General features: G+C 43.8%; 1 protein-coding gene across 7 annotated transcripts in view; it reads right to left on the reverse strand.

The window, feature by feature from the left end:
- TRAF7 (TNF receptor associated factor 7) overlaps positions 1 to 15,164 on the reverse strand; it is a 95,843-nt gene that overhangs the window by 29,269 nt on the left and 51,410 nt on the right. For all 7 annotated transcript variants that reach the window (XM_089686805.1, XM_089686807.1, XM_089686803.1 and 4 more), the window contains one exon: positions 5,866 to 5,958. In XM_089686805.1, coding sequence (XP_089542931.1) covers positions 5,866 to 5,958 — 93 coding nt within the window. The remainder of the gene's footprint in view (positions 1 to 5,865; positions 5,959 to 15,164) is intronic.

A 15,164-nucleotide genomic window follows, 5' to 3' on the forward strand; every position in this document is an offset into this window, starting at 1 on the left:
CTCTGTACGTAGCACACTCCTGAACTCTGCACAGCGTGTACTCCTGAACTCTGCACTCTGTACGTAGCACACTCCTGAACTCTGCACAGCGTGTACTCCTGAACTCTGCACTCTGTACGTAGCACACTCCTGAACTCTGCACAGCGTGTACTCTTGAACTCTGCACTCTGTACGTAGCACACTCCTGAACTCTGCACAGCGTGTACTCCTGAACTCTGTACTCTGTACGTAGCACACTCCTGAACTCTGCACAGCATGTACTCCTGAACTCTGCACAGCGTGTACTCCTGAACTCTGCACTCTGTACGTAGCACACTCCTGAACTCTGCACAGCGTGTACTCCTGAACTCTGCACTCTGTACGTAGCACACTCCTGAACTCTGCACAGCATGTACTCCTGAACTCTGCACAGCGTGTACTCCTGAACTCTGTACATAGCACACTCCTGAACTCTGCACAGCATGTACTCTTGAACTCTGCACTCTGTACGTAGCACACTCCTGAACTTTGCATATGTAGTGTTACAGACACAATCAGCCTTTGAGGGCAACCATAATGCTTGCATTAAAAGAACATGTTAGAATGTATATATAAATATAGAGATACATTAATATGTATCTTTACATGTGCCAGGATTTGAGCTTTAAATTCTAACAAGCTAGTGTGTTAAATATCTGCAGCTCACAGCCGGCCCAGGAGAGTTCAAGCACTTAAGTACTTCTCTCGTATTTCTCACAATTCCTTGTAAACATGTAAAACATTCATCTTCACTTCCTTTTTTCTGTTCCCTTCTGAGAATACTGAGTTGTAATTTGTTGCACAATTCTAATATCTGTCTTTGAATTTCAGAAACGACGTGGTAAATCTTTTCAGCAGAGCTGCTTAGCTGGGTTCAATATCCCATTCTTAGCTGACTATTCCATACTATCACAGGGCTCTGTGACCAGTATAGGTCAGCACATCCCTTGAGCCTCGGCCTTGATAGAAAGTAGACTCCCAGCCCCCTTTCCTGAGGAGAACAGCTGCAGGGTGCCGGCTCTTGAGCAATATTACTGGGCAAGAGCCCTACAGCTTCCTGTCGTAGTCCTTTCCATGACTTGGCCGGCATTGCTCATGGGTTTCCGGAGAAGGGCTACACACTGACCTAGCTGTCATGTACAGTTACAATCCACTCCTTCCTCTGCAGAGGAGCCACACTCCGGTGTCCTTCACATATTCTTAACCCTTTGCGCAAAAAGAGATTCTGCTCACATTTATAGCACTGACCAAAAAGGATCACAGCTGTAATATGTACTATTTAATGAATTCTGAATGATAAATGCTTCTGAAGCATACTAAAAAGGAGAAGTATAGCCAAACCTATTTTGGCTGTACTTCTATAGATCACAGGAATGCAGTTCGTTCTGCATTTCTGACATCCGTTTTCATTTAACAGCGGGTTAAAGCCTGCCATCAGCTGACGTCACATAGCCGGTCCAGCTTCTGAAAAGATCCCGACCACCGGGTCAGGACTTTGGAACCACCCAGAAGCATGGACCAGCACCTGGCTCAGCCTCTTAGTGATCTGTCGAAAGCCTGAGCCAGCCCCTCCGCCCCCTCCACAGCCCAGTGCTCCAGTGAGTGCTGGACGTGCAGAGCAGAGAGCCGGAGACTTAATCCGGCCATACATGGGTCGAATTCCAAACAAATTTTCTTTTGTAATCTGATGGCGCCACCATTGATTTTGAAATTCAACCAACCAAGCCTTCAATGTCTAAAGTTGCTACAGAAAAGAATTTTCTTGGCCAAGAATTTTCTTTTCTTTCCAGGGCACAGCTCAAGCTCATTTCTTTTTCGATTATATTTCTTGCATGATTCTCCCATCATTGATTTGAAATTAGTTTTTCAAAAAATTTCCAACGATCACTTAAATTTGATGGTAGCTCAAAAATCGTCCGTTGCTGTGGCCCACTAATGGTGCGAAATTCGAACGAAAATTCTCAAGAAACGATTTTCGAAAGAAAATTCTTTCGGAATTCGACCCATGTATGGCTAGCTTTACAGTCACGGCTCTCTGGTCAGAGAGGAGGGGAGAACTGAACGATCAGCGGTGCTTGATTGTTCAGTTCTCTCTGAAAAGCCAGCGGGGGGCAGATGAAGCATTGGATGGATGCTGCATCCACCTAGGTCAGTGGTTCTCAACCTGGGGGTCGAACGACCCTTTCACAGGGGTCCCCTAAGAGCATCAGAAAACACATATTTCCGATGTGTAAAGAGCAGCTACTGTGTAGAAAGCAGCTGCTGTGTTGAAAGCAGCAACTCTGTTAAAAGCAGCTACTGTGTTGAAAGCAGCAGTATTGGAGGTAAAACGACACTCATGAATTATAATTACTGGGTAAATAATTTTATGGTTGGGGGTCACCACAACATGAGGAACTGTATTAAAGGGTCACGGCATTAGGAAGGTTGAGAACCACTGACCTAGTTGAATATAAATGTTTGTTGATTTTCTAAGTCCATACTTCTCTTTTAAACTGATGTCGTCAAGCCTAAAGCCTGTCCACACTGGCCCAATTATCACCAGTGGTATAGGAATTAGAGGCTTGGATTGAGAATCTATTGGCTGTACTGCACGATCTACTGGTGGTCCAGTCCAAAGCAGCCAATCTAAGCTGACTCTCCATTGGTCACAATAATGACTTATAAATGGTATGGGATGGGTGTTATGCTTTTTAGGCCCCAAGGATGAAATAAATGCCACTGACAGCTGTAGGATCCAACACCACAGCCTCTCACTGCTGGCAACATGGCAATGTGGGTAACAAAGTAGAGTTCAAGAGTGCAGTCACTCGCTGAAATCTGGGCACTGTGAATGGCATTGCTGCACATCACCACAGCACGTTTTACTGCTTAAGGGAATATCGACACCTGTGTATTAGATCTGCTGCCACAGACTGTTAAATTCTATATTTACTACTCTGTGTTGCCCTATGTACAAATTTAAAAAAAATTTTCTTAGAATTGCAAAAATGCAATTCAAACTTTTTCCAAGTGGTAAATCACAGGTCACCACTATCTATTGTAATCATCTTCAGAGCAGAAATCAGGCTGCATAGCCTGATTGTCTCAATGCTGTCATGCGAACAAAAAGAACTGAGATTTCGCCAGAGGGGTGATGCTCATTCATTCATAGCAAGTGGGAGGACAGCAGGTTTGTAAGAAAGTAGCACAAGTGTGTGAATCACAAAGAATCACAAATGAAAGGAAAAAAAACAGTGTGCATATACATATGTCAATTGAGTCCTCCACTGCTGTGTCGGAGTTCTTCTTTAAGCACACTTGAATTAAATAAACAAACAAAACCTGCAAGCTTAGTAATCATTTTCTATTGTCTCTCTTTGTGAGAAAGGGTAACGGTCACGGCACATTAACAATTTTCCCAGCCATCAGCAGGCATTTAGAAAAACGGGAAACTTAGCTGTGGCTACAGGTGTACATAACAACGTGCGGCCAATGTCCACTGCTGTGTGCCAAACAACACATCACCGTCCTCCGGACACAGGCTGCCAAGATCCCAGATGCTGTGAAAATGCATTATTTTACACACAGTCATTAAATACAGAGTGTGTACAAGCTGAGTAATTACAGGGCCGCCAGCTATCACTGAATGGCGATGAGGAGCTCTATGGACGGCATTCAAGAACTCTGCAAAACCGAGACATACAAAACCACTACAATCCCTTCAATGAACAATGAGCCGCACTGCTTCTGTAAACAACATATTGTTTATTTAGTACCGCAGTACCGTCTATGCACCCTCTATAATTAGTTTTTCTTTTAAAGGTTGCATTACTGAAACGTACATTCCAACAACATTAAATGAGCCGCATTGCAATTCATTTTGAATGGCAATACAACACAAACTACAGAATGATGTGGTACGATTCAGTATAATTTTGTGACATGTCTGATTTTCAGGAGAATTTTGTTGTGTTAACCTAGTTTTTTTTTTAATGCACCGCACAAAAGTAAGCGGACAGTTAAAGCGGAGCTCCACCCAAAAGGGGAAGTTCCGCTTTAAACCTTTGTACCTCGCTCCCCATTATGGATTGGCACCTTTGGGGAGCGGGGTGGGGGAAGTAGTACCCAAACTTGACAGTACCCGCTCCCAACTCCGCCGCGATCGCCTAGGTGATTGGAAGCAGAAGTCATCCTCCCCCCCGCCCTCCCCGTAGTCTTCTGCAACACGTGACAGGTCCCAGAAGACTACAGGGCCATTCACAAGGAGCAGTGTGACTCACGCATGCGCAGTGAAGCCACAAGCTGTCACAGCTGGGTGCCCACACTGAAGATGCCGGCGCCGGGGAGAGAAGACGGCTGGTGAAACCAGTGGTGGTGAGGACACCACTGGACCGAGGGACAGGTAAGTGGCTATATTTTAAAAGTCATCAGCTACAGTATTTGTAGCTGCTGACTTTTATTTTATTTTTTTCAGGTGGAACTCCGCTTTAATGTTTTTAGGGATTAGGATTATATGTCTATTTTATACTGTTATACTAAATAAATGATACTTTTTTACATAAGCACTGTTGCTCATTGTACTTTGAAGGGATTGCGGTGGTTTCAGTTTGTCCCTGGCCAGCATGCAAGGTGGTGTGGTTCTTGTTTTGTTTAAAACTGATACAAGAAAGAAGGTAAAGTGCAACTTCAATAACTGCAAGTATCCAATGATAAAGAGTCAGACCATCCAAAACTGAGACAGCATTGTTTGGTAGGTACTAGAGAATGAAGCCAAGAAACACATTTTTAATATGTTGTGGGGACTCTACTGACTTCAAAGTGACAGGAAGTGAAGAGTAACCTAACCAACAGAGCCACTGTCAACACTAAAAAAAAGTTCCAATCATATAATGCTGCTCCAGGTCGGTCTGCCATCACGGTCCTGCACACAATTGTTCCCAGGGGTGCAAGCTCAGCTTGTCATACTGAAGCACGTATGTTCACAAAACAAATTGGACAACTTCACTCCAAAAATGTCTATATTTATTGTATCATAAAAGCAACATAATACAGCAGCAAAACATTGCGGGGCGTGAGACAGGTCTACATGTTTTACACTACATCAGCGTTTAATCGTACCTCCCAACATTTTGTGTTACATCATGAAAAAAATAGGGAGATAAAATTGTTGCTGTATAATCTGAAGTACCCATGTCGACTTGATAGGCCTACATTAAAAGGTTATTTTACCTTTTGACAAAAAATGATAAGGTAAACTGACACCCTACACCCCCGCTGTTCCTTAGTGCTTCCAGAACGGATCAAACCACTTTGACCAACCAGATTTGCTCTGATCTGTCCCACAAGAAGGAAAGATGAGAAAGAAAAATGAGGCCTTCGAATCCCTGGAATGCTGCACTAGTTGCATTGACTGGGGTGAGAAGGATGTAGGTTGTTAGTTCACCGTTTCACTTTCTGGAATCCACAGACTAGAGGGGACTGCTATGAGTACAGTAAACACAACGGGGTTTATTTACTAAAGCTGGAGAGTGCAAAATCAGACTCACTTCTGCATAGAAACCAATCAGCTTCCAGGTTTCATTGCCAAAGCTTCATTGAATAAGCTGAGGTTAGAAGCTGATTGGTTTCTATGCAGAAGGGAGTCTGATTTTGGACCCCCAAAGTAAATAAACCCCAACATGTCAACATAAAAACACTTATGTGCAAGAACACTTTTCAGTGTTCAATGTTCACAGTGAAACGTACAAGTACAAGCATCAACACATATACCTAGTGTTATGGGGCAACTAACTTTTGCATAAATATTAATTCTGTATGTTCTGATGTATGAAAAGGAAGCGTAGGGGCACCATGAATTCTACTCACCCCACAGGTGGTAATGACGGGATCTTTGAAGACACTACAGCACAGCTGACAGCACAGCTTCACGGAGGGCTGCTCTGCAAACACTAGCGGGTCCTGCAAGGAACCAGAACACAGGGGCTATGAGACAATGACATACCACTGAACACATAATTCATCTTCACACATTTACCTGTAGGCTGAAGGGTAACACTGATCTGCTCACGGGTGTTAAAAACTATCCATACCATTGAGAGCCCCTGCGTGGGCGATCTTTTGCCCTGTTGGTGTTAGAGCACTGATTTCTTTAATTTTCTACTTCTTTTATGTGCAATTGATAGCCCCTGCATGGGCGTGATTTGTTGCTCCTGTGTTAATTGTTATTAATTAATAAAAACCATTGAAATACAAATAACATATCCTTCCCACCCATGGAAAGGCTATATCAGGAACCAGTAGATGCACATCGCCATGGTAGTCTACAATGATAGATCGGTTGTCATAGAGACTCGGAGAATACCAATGCATTCCGTTTATAGTCTACCTAGTATTTATATTCAGCTTACTTCCTGATGCTGCTATGAGAAAACTATATTGGTGTACCACCTATTTATCTGTTGGTGAGCCCTTTTGCTAGGTCCCCCCCATTGGCGTCTTCAGGGCTTAAGGGTGTCCGCACACCACTTCTGGATATTTGATGTGCCAGTACCGCTATTTGGCTCCTCTTAAATGAATGATATACAGTATTTCACTTATCACCCAACTCCTGAAGAAACTTTGATGCAAAACATGTTGAGAGGGAGATGTTCTTGACCAAGTCAGCAGTTTTCATTATATTATTTATATTCACATATGTATATATTTATATTTGTAGAATGCCATGATGCTTCTTGATATAGCCTCTTTTGCATCATTGTTTTTATTTACATATTTATATGTACTAATAAAGAAGATGGTTTTATCTTAAAAAAAAAAAAAAAAAACTATCCATACATAAAATAATATTTTAATTTTATGAAGGCTATAATAGGTTGAAACACCTGCAACCTCCTAATATGGCCTGGAATTTACATGGCAATATTTTTATGAGATTTTATAAAAAAAGATATGTCATTTTCTGCTGAACTTCTAATCTGAATATTATTCATTATGAAGAACCCATAAACGGAGCACCACACCATTATTTGGCTTTTCACCTTTCATGGAAGTTGAGTGTACTGGCGATTCTAGTGGGAGTGCTGAAATATTGGGGTTTATGGGAAACATAAAAGGTCAGCATTAAATTCAACTTGCAACCATACAGATGCAAAATGCTGAACTGTATAGGAGGCACTTACTGACTCATTTATTAATATGAATGTTTTAAGGCTGACATCCTGACCCCGGCTTGACTACCTAGTGCAGTGGTCGGCAAGCCGCGGCTCGCGAGCCACATGCGGCTCTTTACACATTTTAATGTGGCTCTTCTGTGTGCCGGGCGCTCGCTCCCCTCCCCTCCCTCCTCTCCCTCCTCTCGGGCGGCCGCTCCCCTCCCTCCTCTCGGGTGGCCGAGGACTCTGCAGCTAGCCCAGCAATGATTGGCCAGTCTCGCTGCCACTCACATCCTGATAGCTAGTGATTGGCTGTCAGGATGTGTGTAGGCGGGGCAGCGTGACGAACGTGAGGGGAGCTAGGCTCCTCTCACAGTCTGCCCTGAAGACCGGAACGGCGCGGGGAGCACGGCGAGAGGAACGCGCGGAGAAAGGTAAGTGAATTGACACAGGGGGGACTTGACTTACTACTTGCTACTTACTTACTACTACTATATGAGGGATGAATTACTATATGAGGGATGAATTAATATGGGGGATGAATTACTATGGGGGATGAATTACTATATGGGGGGTGAATTACTATGGGGGATGCATTACTATATGGGGGATGAATTACTATATGGGGGATGTATTACTATGGGGGATGAATTACTATATGGGGGAGGAATTACTATGGGGGATGAATTACTATATGGGGGATGAATTACTATATGGGGGATGAATTACTATATGGGGGATGAATTACTATAAAAACTTATTGAAACTAAAAACAGTGTACCATCCTATGTATTTTCAGTTTTAAAAATGTGGCTCTCAAAATAAATTTCAATCGTGGTTTTGGCGAGATTTGGCTCAGTTGAAAAAAAAGGTTGCCCACCACTGACCTAGTGGATCCTGGGCATACAGTAAATGCACCTGATATGTAGATGCCTGTTCCAGTTCAGTAACATATCAGGTAAGGATAAGGATGACAGCTCTGGCTGTGGGAGGGAGGGTGCTACTGTCTAAAAAAAGAAAAGTGGAAGAACCTTTTTAAAGAGAATGTATATATGTGTATGTATCTATACCTATACACACACATATAGGTGAAACTCAAAAAATTAGAATATCGTGCAAAGGTTCATTTATTTTAGAAATGCAACTTAAAAGGTGAAACTAATATATGAGATAGACTCATTACATGCAAAGCAAGATAGTTCAAGCCATGATTTGTCATCATTGTGATGATTATGGCTTACAGCTCATGAAAACCCCAAATCCACAATCTCAGAAAATGAGAATATTGTGAAAAGGTGCAATATTCTCGGCTCAAAGTGTCCTACTCTAATCAGCTAATTAAGCCATAACACCTGCAAAGGGTTCCTGAGCCTTGAAATGGTCTCTCAGTCTGGTTCAGTAGGAATCACAATAATGGGAAAGACTGCTGACCTGACAGTTGTGCAGAAAACCATCATTGACACCCTCCATAAGGAGGGAAAGCCTCAAAAGGTAATTGCAAAAGAAGTTGGATGTTCCCAAAGTGCTGTATCAAAGCACATTAATAGAAAGTTATGTGGAAGGGAAAAGTGTGGAAGAAAAAGGTGCACAAGCAGCAGGGATGACCGCAGCCTGGAGAGGATTGTCAGAAAAAGATCATTCAAAAGTGTTGGGGACTATCGCAAGGAGTGGACTGAGGCTGGAGTCAGTGCATCAAGAGCCACCACACACAGACGGATCCTGGACATGGGCTTCAAATGTCGTATTCCTCTTGTCAAGCCGCTCCTGAACAACAAACAACGTCAGATGCGTCTTACCTGGGCTAAAGAAAAACAGACCTGGTCTGTTGCTCAGTGGTCCAAAGTCCTCTTTTCTCATGAGAGCAACTTTTGCATCTCATTTGGAAACCAAGGACCCAGAGTATGGAGGAAGAATGGAGAGGCACAAGGACCCCGAGTATGGAGGAAGAATGGAGAGGCACAAGGGCCCTGAGTATGGAGGAAGAATGGAGAGGCACACACTGCAAGATGCTTGAAGTCCAGTGTGAAGTTTCCACTGTCTGTGTTGATTTGGGGAGCCATGTCATCTGCTGGTGTTGGTCCACTGTGCTTCATTAGGTCCAGGGGCAACACAGCCGTCTACCAGGAGATTTTGGAGCACTTCATGCTTCCTTCCGCAGACGAACTTAATGGGGATGCTGACTTCATTTTCCAGCAGGACTTGGCACCTGCCCACACTGCCAAAAGCACCAAAACCTGGTTCAATGACCGTGGGATTACTGTGCTTCATTGGCCAGCAAACTCACCTGACCTGAACCCCATAGAGAATCTATGGGGCATTGCCAAGAGAAAGATGAGAGACATGAGACCAAACAATGCAGAAGAGCTGAAGGCCGCTATTGAAGCATCCTGGTCTTCCATAACACCTCAGCAGTGCCACAGGCTGATAGCTTCCATGCCACGCCGCATTGAGGCAGTAATTGCTGCAAAAGGGGCCCCAACCAAGTACTGAGTACATATGCATGCTTCTACTTTTCAGAGGTCCAATATTGTTCTATGTACAATCCTTGTTTTATTGATTGCATGTAATATTCTCATTTTCTGAGATTGTGGATTTGGGGTTTTCATGAGCTGTAAGACATTATCATCACAATTATGACAAATCACGGCTTGAACTATCTTGCTTTGCATGTAATGAGTCTATCTAATATATTAGTTTCACCTTTTAAGTTTCATTACTGAAATAAATGAACTTTTGCACAATATTCTAATTTTTCGAATTTCACCTGTACATACACACATACACACACATTAATTTTTCCTAAAGCCACTTTTGAACCATTTCATTTATTGAGTGTGTTAAATATCTATTAATTAATCAGGTAGAAAAAAAAAAATATTATGAACATGCCACACTCACCACCATGAAAAATTCATAGCCAGTTAGATGCAGGCACTGTTCAGGTATTCTGACAGACAAAGGCGCTGGTTGTCAGTTACAATAGCTTGCACTGCACATTTAGCCATCCATGCTGTTTAGCAGAGTTGGGGGAACCAAGCGATCTCTCCTTTTCAGCTTGTGTATGGGCAGCTTTACTCATTTACACACAGCATGCAAGAAAAGTGCACATAAAATACTGCGCCATGGATGTACCCAGAATAAATGATTAAAATCATAATATACAATCAGATCATCCACTCATAGGCTTTGTTTAGATTTGCAGTTGGGAGGGTGGCAAAAATGCACAGCTGAGCAGCGTTTTTGCCATCTGCTAACTGCCCCCCTTAAGGTGCAAAAGGCAGTGGACGGGGATGTTTACATGCGGCTGCCGCAATGCTTCACTTTATGTCTGCAGCAAAGTTGACCCGACATGTAGCAATCAGCAGGCAGCAAGCTAAACTCTACACTTCTAAGTCAATGGTGAAGCACCACAAACAAGTGCAATGCATGTGGTTGTGGTGTGTTTTTTTGGGCAAAAATGGGGTTAAAATAGGAGGATAGGAGGCACAGCATTGCTTCCTAACTGCCTGTCAGTAGACTCTGGAGAGCGATCCAAGGGCAGATCGGGCTTCAGAGACAAGGGAGATTTAGACACATGTATAAATCTACAGTAGAAACAAAAACGGCAACTACCGGTACTCCAATCTATAACTGGCCTTTACAGCAAAGATCACATGGAAGGGCAACACATGTCAAACAACAAAGAAAAAGTCCCATCTCAACTTACCAACCAGCCTTCAACCAACCAACCAAATTGTCCTGTCTAACATTTCACAACTCAGTATTTTCTGAAGTCCTAACGCTATAAATTTTGAGAGCCTCCATAGTAGAAGCACATGCATAATAATGGATAGACTGAGGGCAAGTGAGCCTGGAGAGAGCCCACTCCTCTTTAAAGGCACAGGGGAGCACTGGACACCCAGCGTATAGGACAATGGCAGTCAAGGAGTCCAGTGCGTCCCTCACCAATATACCAACAGTACAAACAAACGGCAACTGCCCCACATCATAACTGGCCTTTGCAGCAAGAAGCACATGGAACGGCAACGTATATCAAATAACAACAGAGCCTGTGGAGGCTCTCAAAATGTATAGAGTTAGGATTACAGAAAATACTGTGGTGCCGTGAAGAGGCTCTGCAGCTTACGAATGTTTTTGCAAATGTGTGCAAATAAACCCCTGTTTTTAACATGAACTGTTAGACAGGACAATTTGGTTGGTTTCAGGCTGGTTGGTCAATTTGGTTGGTTTCAGGCTGGTTGGTTGCAGGCTGGTCAGTCAATTTGGTTCAAGGCTGGTTAGTCAAATTGGTTGGTTGCAGGCTGGTCGGTCAATTTGGTTGGTTGCAGACTGGTTGGTCAAATTGGTTGGTTGCAGGCTGGTCAGTCAATTTGGTTGGTGGCAGACTGGCCGGTCAAATTGGTTGGTTGCAGGCTGGTTGGTCAAATTGGTTGGTTGCAGACTGGTTGGTCAAATTGGTTGGTTGCAGGCTGATAGGTCAATTTGGTTGGTTGCAGGATGTTCGGTCAAATTGGTTGGTTGCAGGCTGGTCGGTCAATTTGGTTGGTTGCAGGTTAGTCGGTCAAATTGGCTGGTTGCAGGTTGGTTGGTCAAACTGGTTGGTTGCAGGCTGGTCGGTCAATTTGGTTGGTTGCAGTCTGGTCCTTCAAATTGGTTGGTTGCAGGCTGGTAGGTCAATTTGGTTGGTTGCAGGCTGGTCGGTCAAATTGGTTGGTTGGTTGCAGGCTGGTTGGTCAAATTGGTTGGCTGCAGGCTGGTCGGTCAATTTGGTTTGTAGCAGGCTGGTCGGTCAAATTGGTTGGTTGCAGGATGGTCGGTCAAATTGGTTGGCTGCAGGCTGGTCGGTCAATTTGGTTGGTTGCAGGATGGTCGGTCAAATTGGTTGGTTGCAGGCTGGTTGGTCAAATTGGTTGGTTACAGGCTGGTTGGTCAATTCGGTTGGTTACAGGCTGGTTGGTCAATTCGGTTGGTTGCAGGCTGGTTGGTTAATTTGGTTGGTTGCAGGCTGGTTGGTCAATTTCGTTGGTTGCAGGATGTTCGGTCAAATTGGTTGGTTGCAGACTGGTCGGTCAATTTGGTTGGTTGCAGGTTAGTCGGTCAAATTGGCTGGTTGCAGGTTGGTTGGTCAAACTGGTTGGTTGCAGGCTGGTCGGTCAATTTGGTTGGTTGCAGTCTGGTCCTTCAAATTGGTTGGCTGCAGGCTGGTAGGTCAATTTGGTTGGTTGCAGGCTGGTCGGTCAAATTGGTTGGTTGCAGGCTGGTTGGTCAAATTGGTTGGTTGCAGGCTGGTTGGTCAAATTGGTTGGCTGCAGGCTGGTCGGTCAATTTGGTTGGTAGCAGGCTGGTCGGTCAAATTGGTTGGTTGCAGGATGGTCGGTCAAATTGGTTGGCTGCAGGCTGGTTGGTCAATTTGGTTGGTTGCAGGATGGTCGGTCAAATTGGTTGGTTGCAGGCTGGTTGGTCAAATTGGTTGGTTACAGGCTGGTTGGTCAATTCGGTTGGTTGCAGGCTGGTTGGTCAATTCGGTTGGTTGCAGGCTGGTTGGTTAATTTGGTTGGTTGCAGGCTGGTTGGTTGGTTGCAGGCTGGTTGGTTAATTTGGTTGGTTGCAGGCTGGTTGGTAAGTTGAGCTGGGAATTTTTCTTTGCCGTTGTTTGACATGTCTAAATCTACCCTTAAACTTGCAATAAACAACATTAAACTGACCAATATGATTTCTCTGGAGCACTAATCACAAGCGTGTTCAATGTAAAACTAGCACCCATTTATAAACTGTACCATCTGTAAATGTAAAAGTTCTTGTGTGAGGAGGATACGCAGAATTCTATGTATCTCCTGTGTAGCTATTCATAAGGAACTGTTCTCTGCTATCAGTCACTGGCAACCTTCCCTGCAGAGTCTTTTAATAGACTTGAACAGGAAGTGTGATAAGCATGAGGACAAAGGCCCGGTTGTCATGACAACCTTATCAGATCTTCACGTCTGATCCACATCTGGATGGTGTACACATATGTATGGTGATATTTTTAATGACAGCTGTGACTTGGGACATTTTAGTATTAGCTTTCAGAAGGAGTTTTCCAAGTTCCAATGGATATTTATTGGTCCGTAGCAGATATTACTTCCTGCGTCCTCCAGCATAGATGTATATTTTTGTTGTGTTGTGATATAAATCTGGGTTGTTGAATACAGCAGAGGTGAGTTGTACACCAGGGTAATGCCAACAAACAATATGGCTGTCCATGGATCCACAGATAGGAGAGTATGGGGGGAAAAAATGTATGAGAAAGTATTCTGAATAAACTAAAAACACCTATTTACAGGACCCAACTTGGGAATTTGTGTTAACCATTTACACCCATGTACAGGTTTATATAATGCAGCAAACCCCTGAGCAAGTGTCCCCTCACATGCTGTGCCTTTTGTACAAATTGCCCTTTACACCCCGGTCACATTGGGTGCGATTTGGCATGCGATTTGCATGCCATGCGACCCGCAAATCGTATTATTATACAGGATTTATATAGCCCCAACAGCTTACTCAGCGCTTTACAATATAACGGGAGACAATACAGTTCAATACAAGAGGGTTAGGAGGGCCCTGCTCCTTGGAGCTTACAATCTAAGAGGTGCCAAGTTGCACCCTTTTGTCCGCTATTAGAGCAGTCATATCGGTGCAGCTCCGACTTGGTCCTACCTTTGTTGCGATTTTCATAGACATCTGTGAGGTCTTGCAATCGCAACTGAAATCGGCAGGTCATCCGATTTTGAATTCGTGTAACTTCACTGTAAGTCGCACGATTTCAAAATCGGCTTTGATGTGACCGGGGGCTTAAAGTGGTTCTAAAGCAGGATTTTTACCTTAATGCATTCTATGCATTAGGGTAAAAAAACATTCTGGGTGCAGCTCCTCCTCAGCCTTCCCCAACACTAACCTGAGCTCCATCTCGGTCCAGCGATGTGCATGAGAGCTGCGGCTCTCCCGGATCTCTCTTTCCTCGTTGGCTCACACAGCAGCAGGAGCCTGTGGCTTCTGCTGCAGTCAATCACAGCCAGTGAGCCAATGAGGAGAGAGTGGGGGGTGGGGCCAAACTGTGCTGTGTGTGTGAATGGACAACGTCCAGGAGCGAGCCTGCTCGAGTGCCCCCCATAACAAGAGGCTTGCTATTAGGGGAACTCGGCAGGGGGGGGACATATAGAAATGTCGCCGGGTGCTCTGGATATTGCCAACATTTAATTGCAAAGATCTTATGTAACTTGTGGTGAGTAAAATATACTCTATGAAGGAATTTAAATTGAATTAAACAGGCTCAGGTAAAGGCCAGTTGCTGTATAGGGTACTCCCATACGTCCTCCCAGTCCTCAGAGTCCAACTCAAGTACCTCCCCACGGCAGGAAGACAGCAATTTATAAATATCTTCATGAATAGAGGGTTGAAGGGCTTTATATATGGTGGAAAGTGGTTTAGCCAGAGATTTCTCATGCAGTAAGGATTCAATCCTTGGTACTACAAAGCTAACCAGTTGACTGGCTAACTGGTTGAAGATGGGTCGGACCAATGTAGTGTATTATGACACTTTCTTGAAACTCATGATGGATCATCTCTGGGCATCAAAGTATGGATCACTGAGTCCATACCCCCCCCCCCCAATCTCCCTACTGCTGAACAACTCAAAAGTCTCTGAGAGAGGGAAACCTATTGGATATATTCACTGGATACCTTGGCCCTGAGGGGCCTCAATGAGGAATTAGAGATCAGCACCACTATATGAACATTCATGAGTAATATTTCATCACCAATCCTTCCTCATTGTTTATGTCTTGTTTCTGCACATATCATATATTTTCCTCCCTCTCTAATTTTTTAAATATCTAACCTTTGAAATATCCCATTTTCTATTACATACCAGTTTATTTCTATTAATATTCAATCCCATCAACTGATACCTTCTCACTCTTGGGATAATGACGATTATAAATCAGTATGCCCTTATACTATGACCTTTTGTCATAC

Source organism: Staurois parvus, unplaced genomic scaffold (assembly GCF_062004578.1).
Source record: "Staurois parvus isolate SC_StPar_1 unplaced genomic scaffold, SC_StPar_1.0 ptg000412l, whole genome shotgun sequence".
NCBI lineage: Eukaryota > Metazoa > Chordata > Amphibia > Anura > Ranidae > Staurois > Staurois parvus.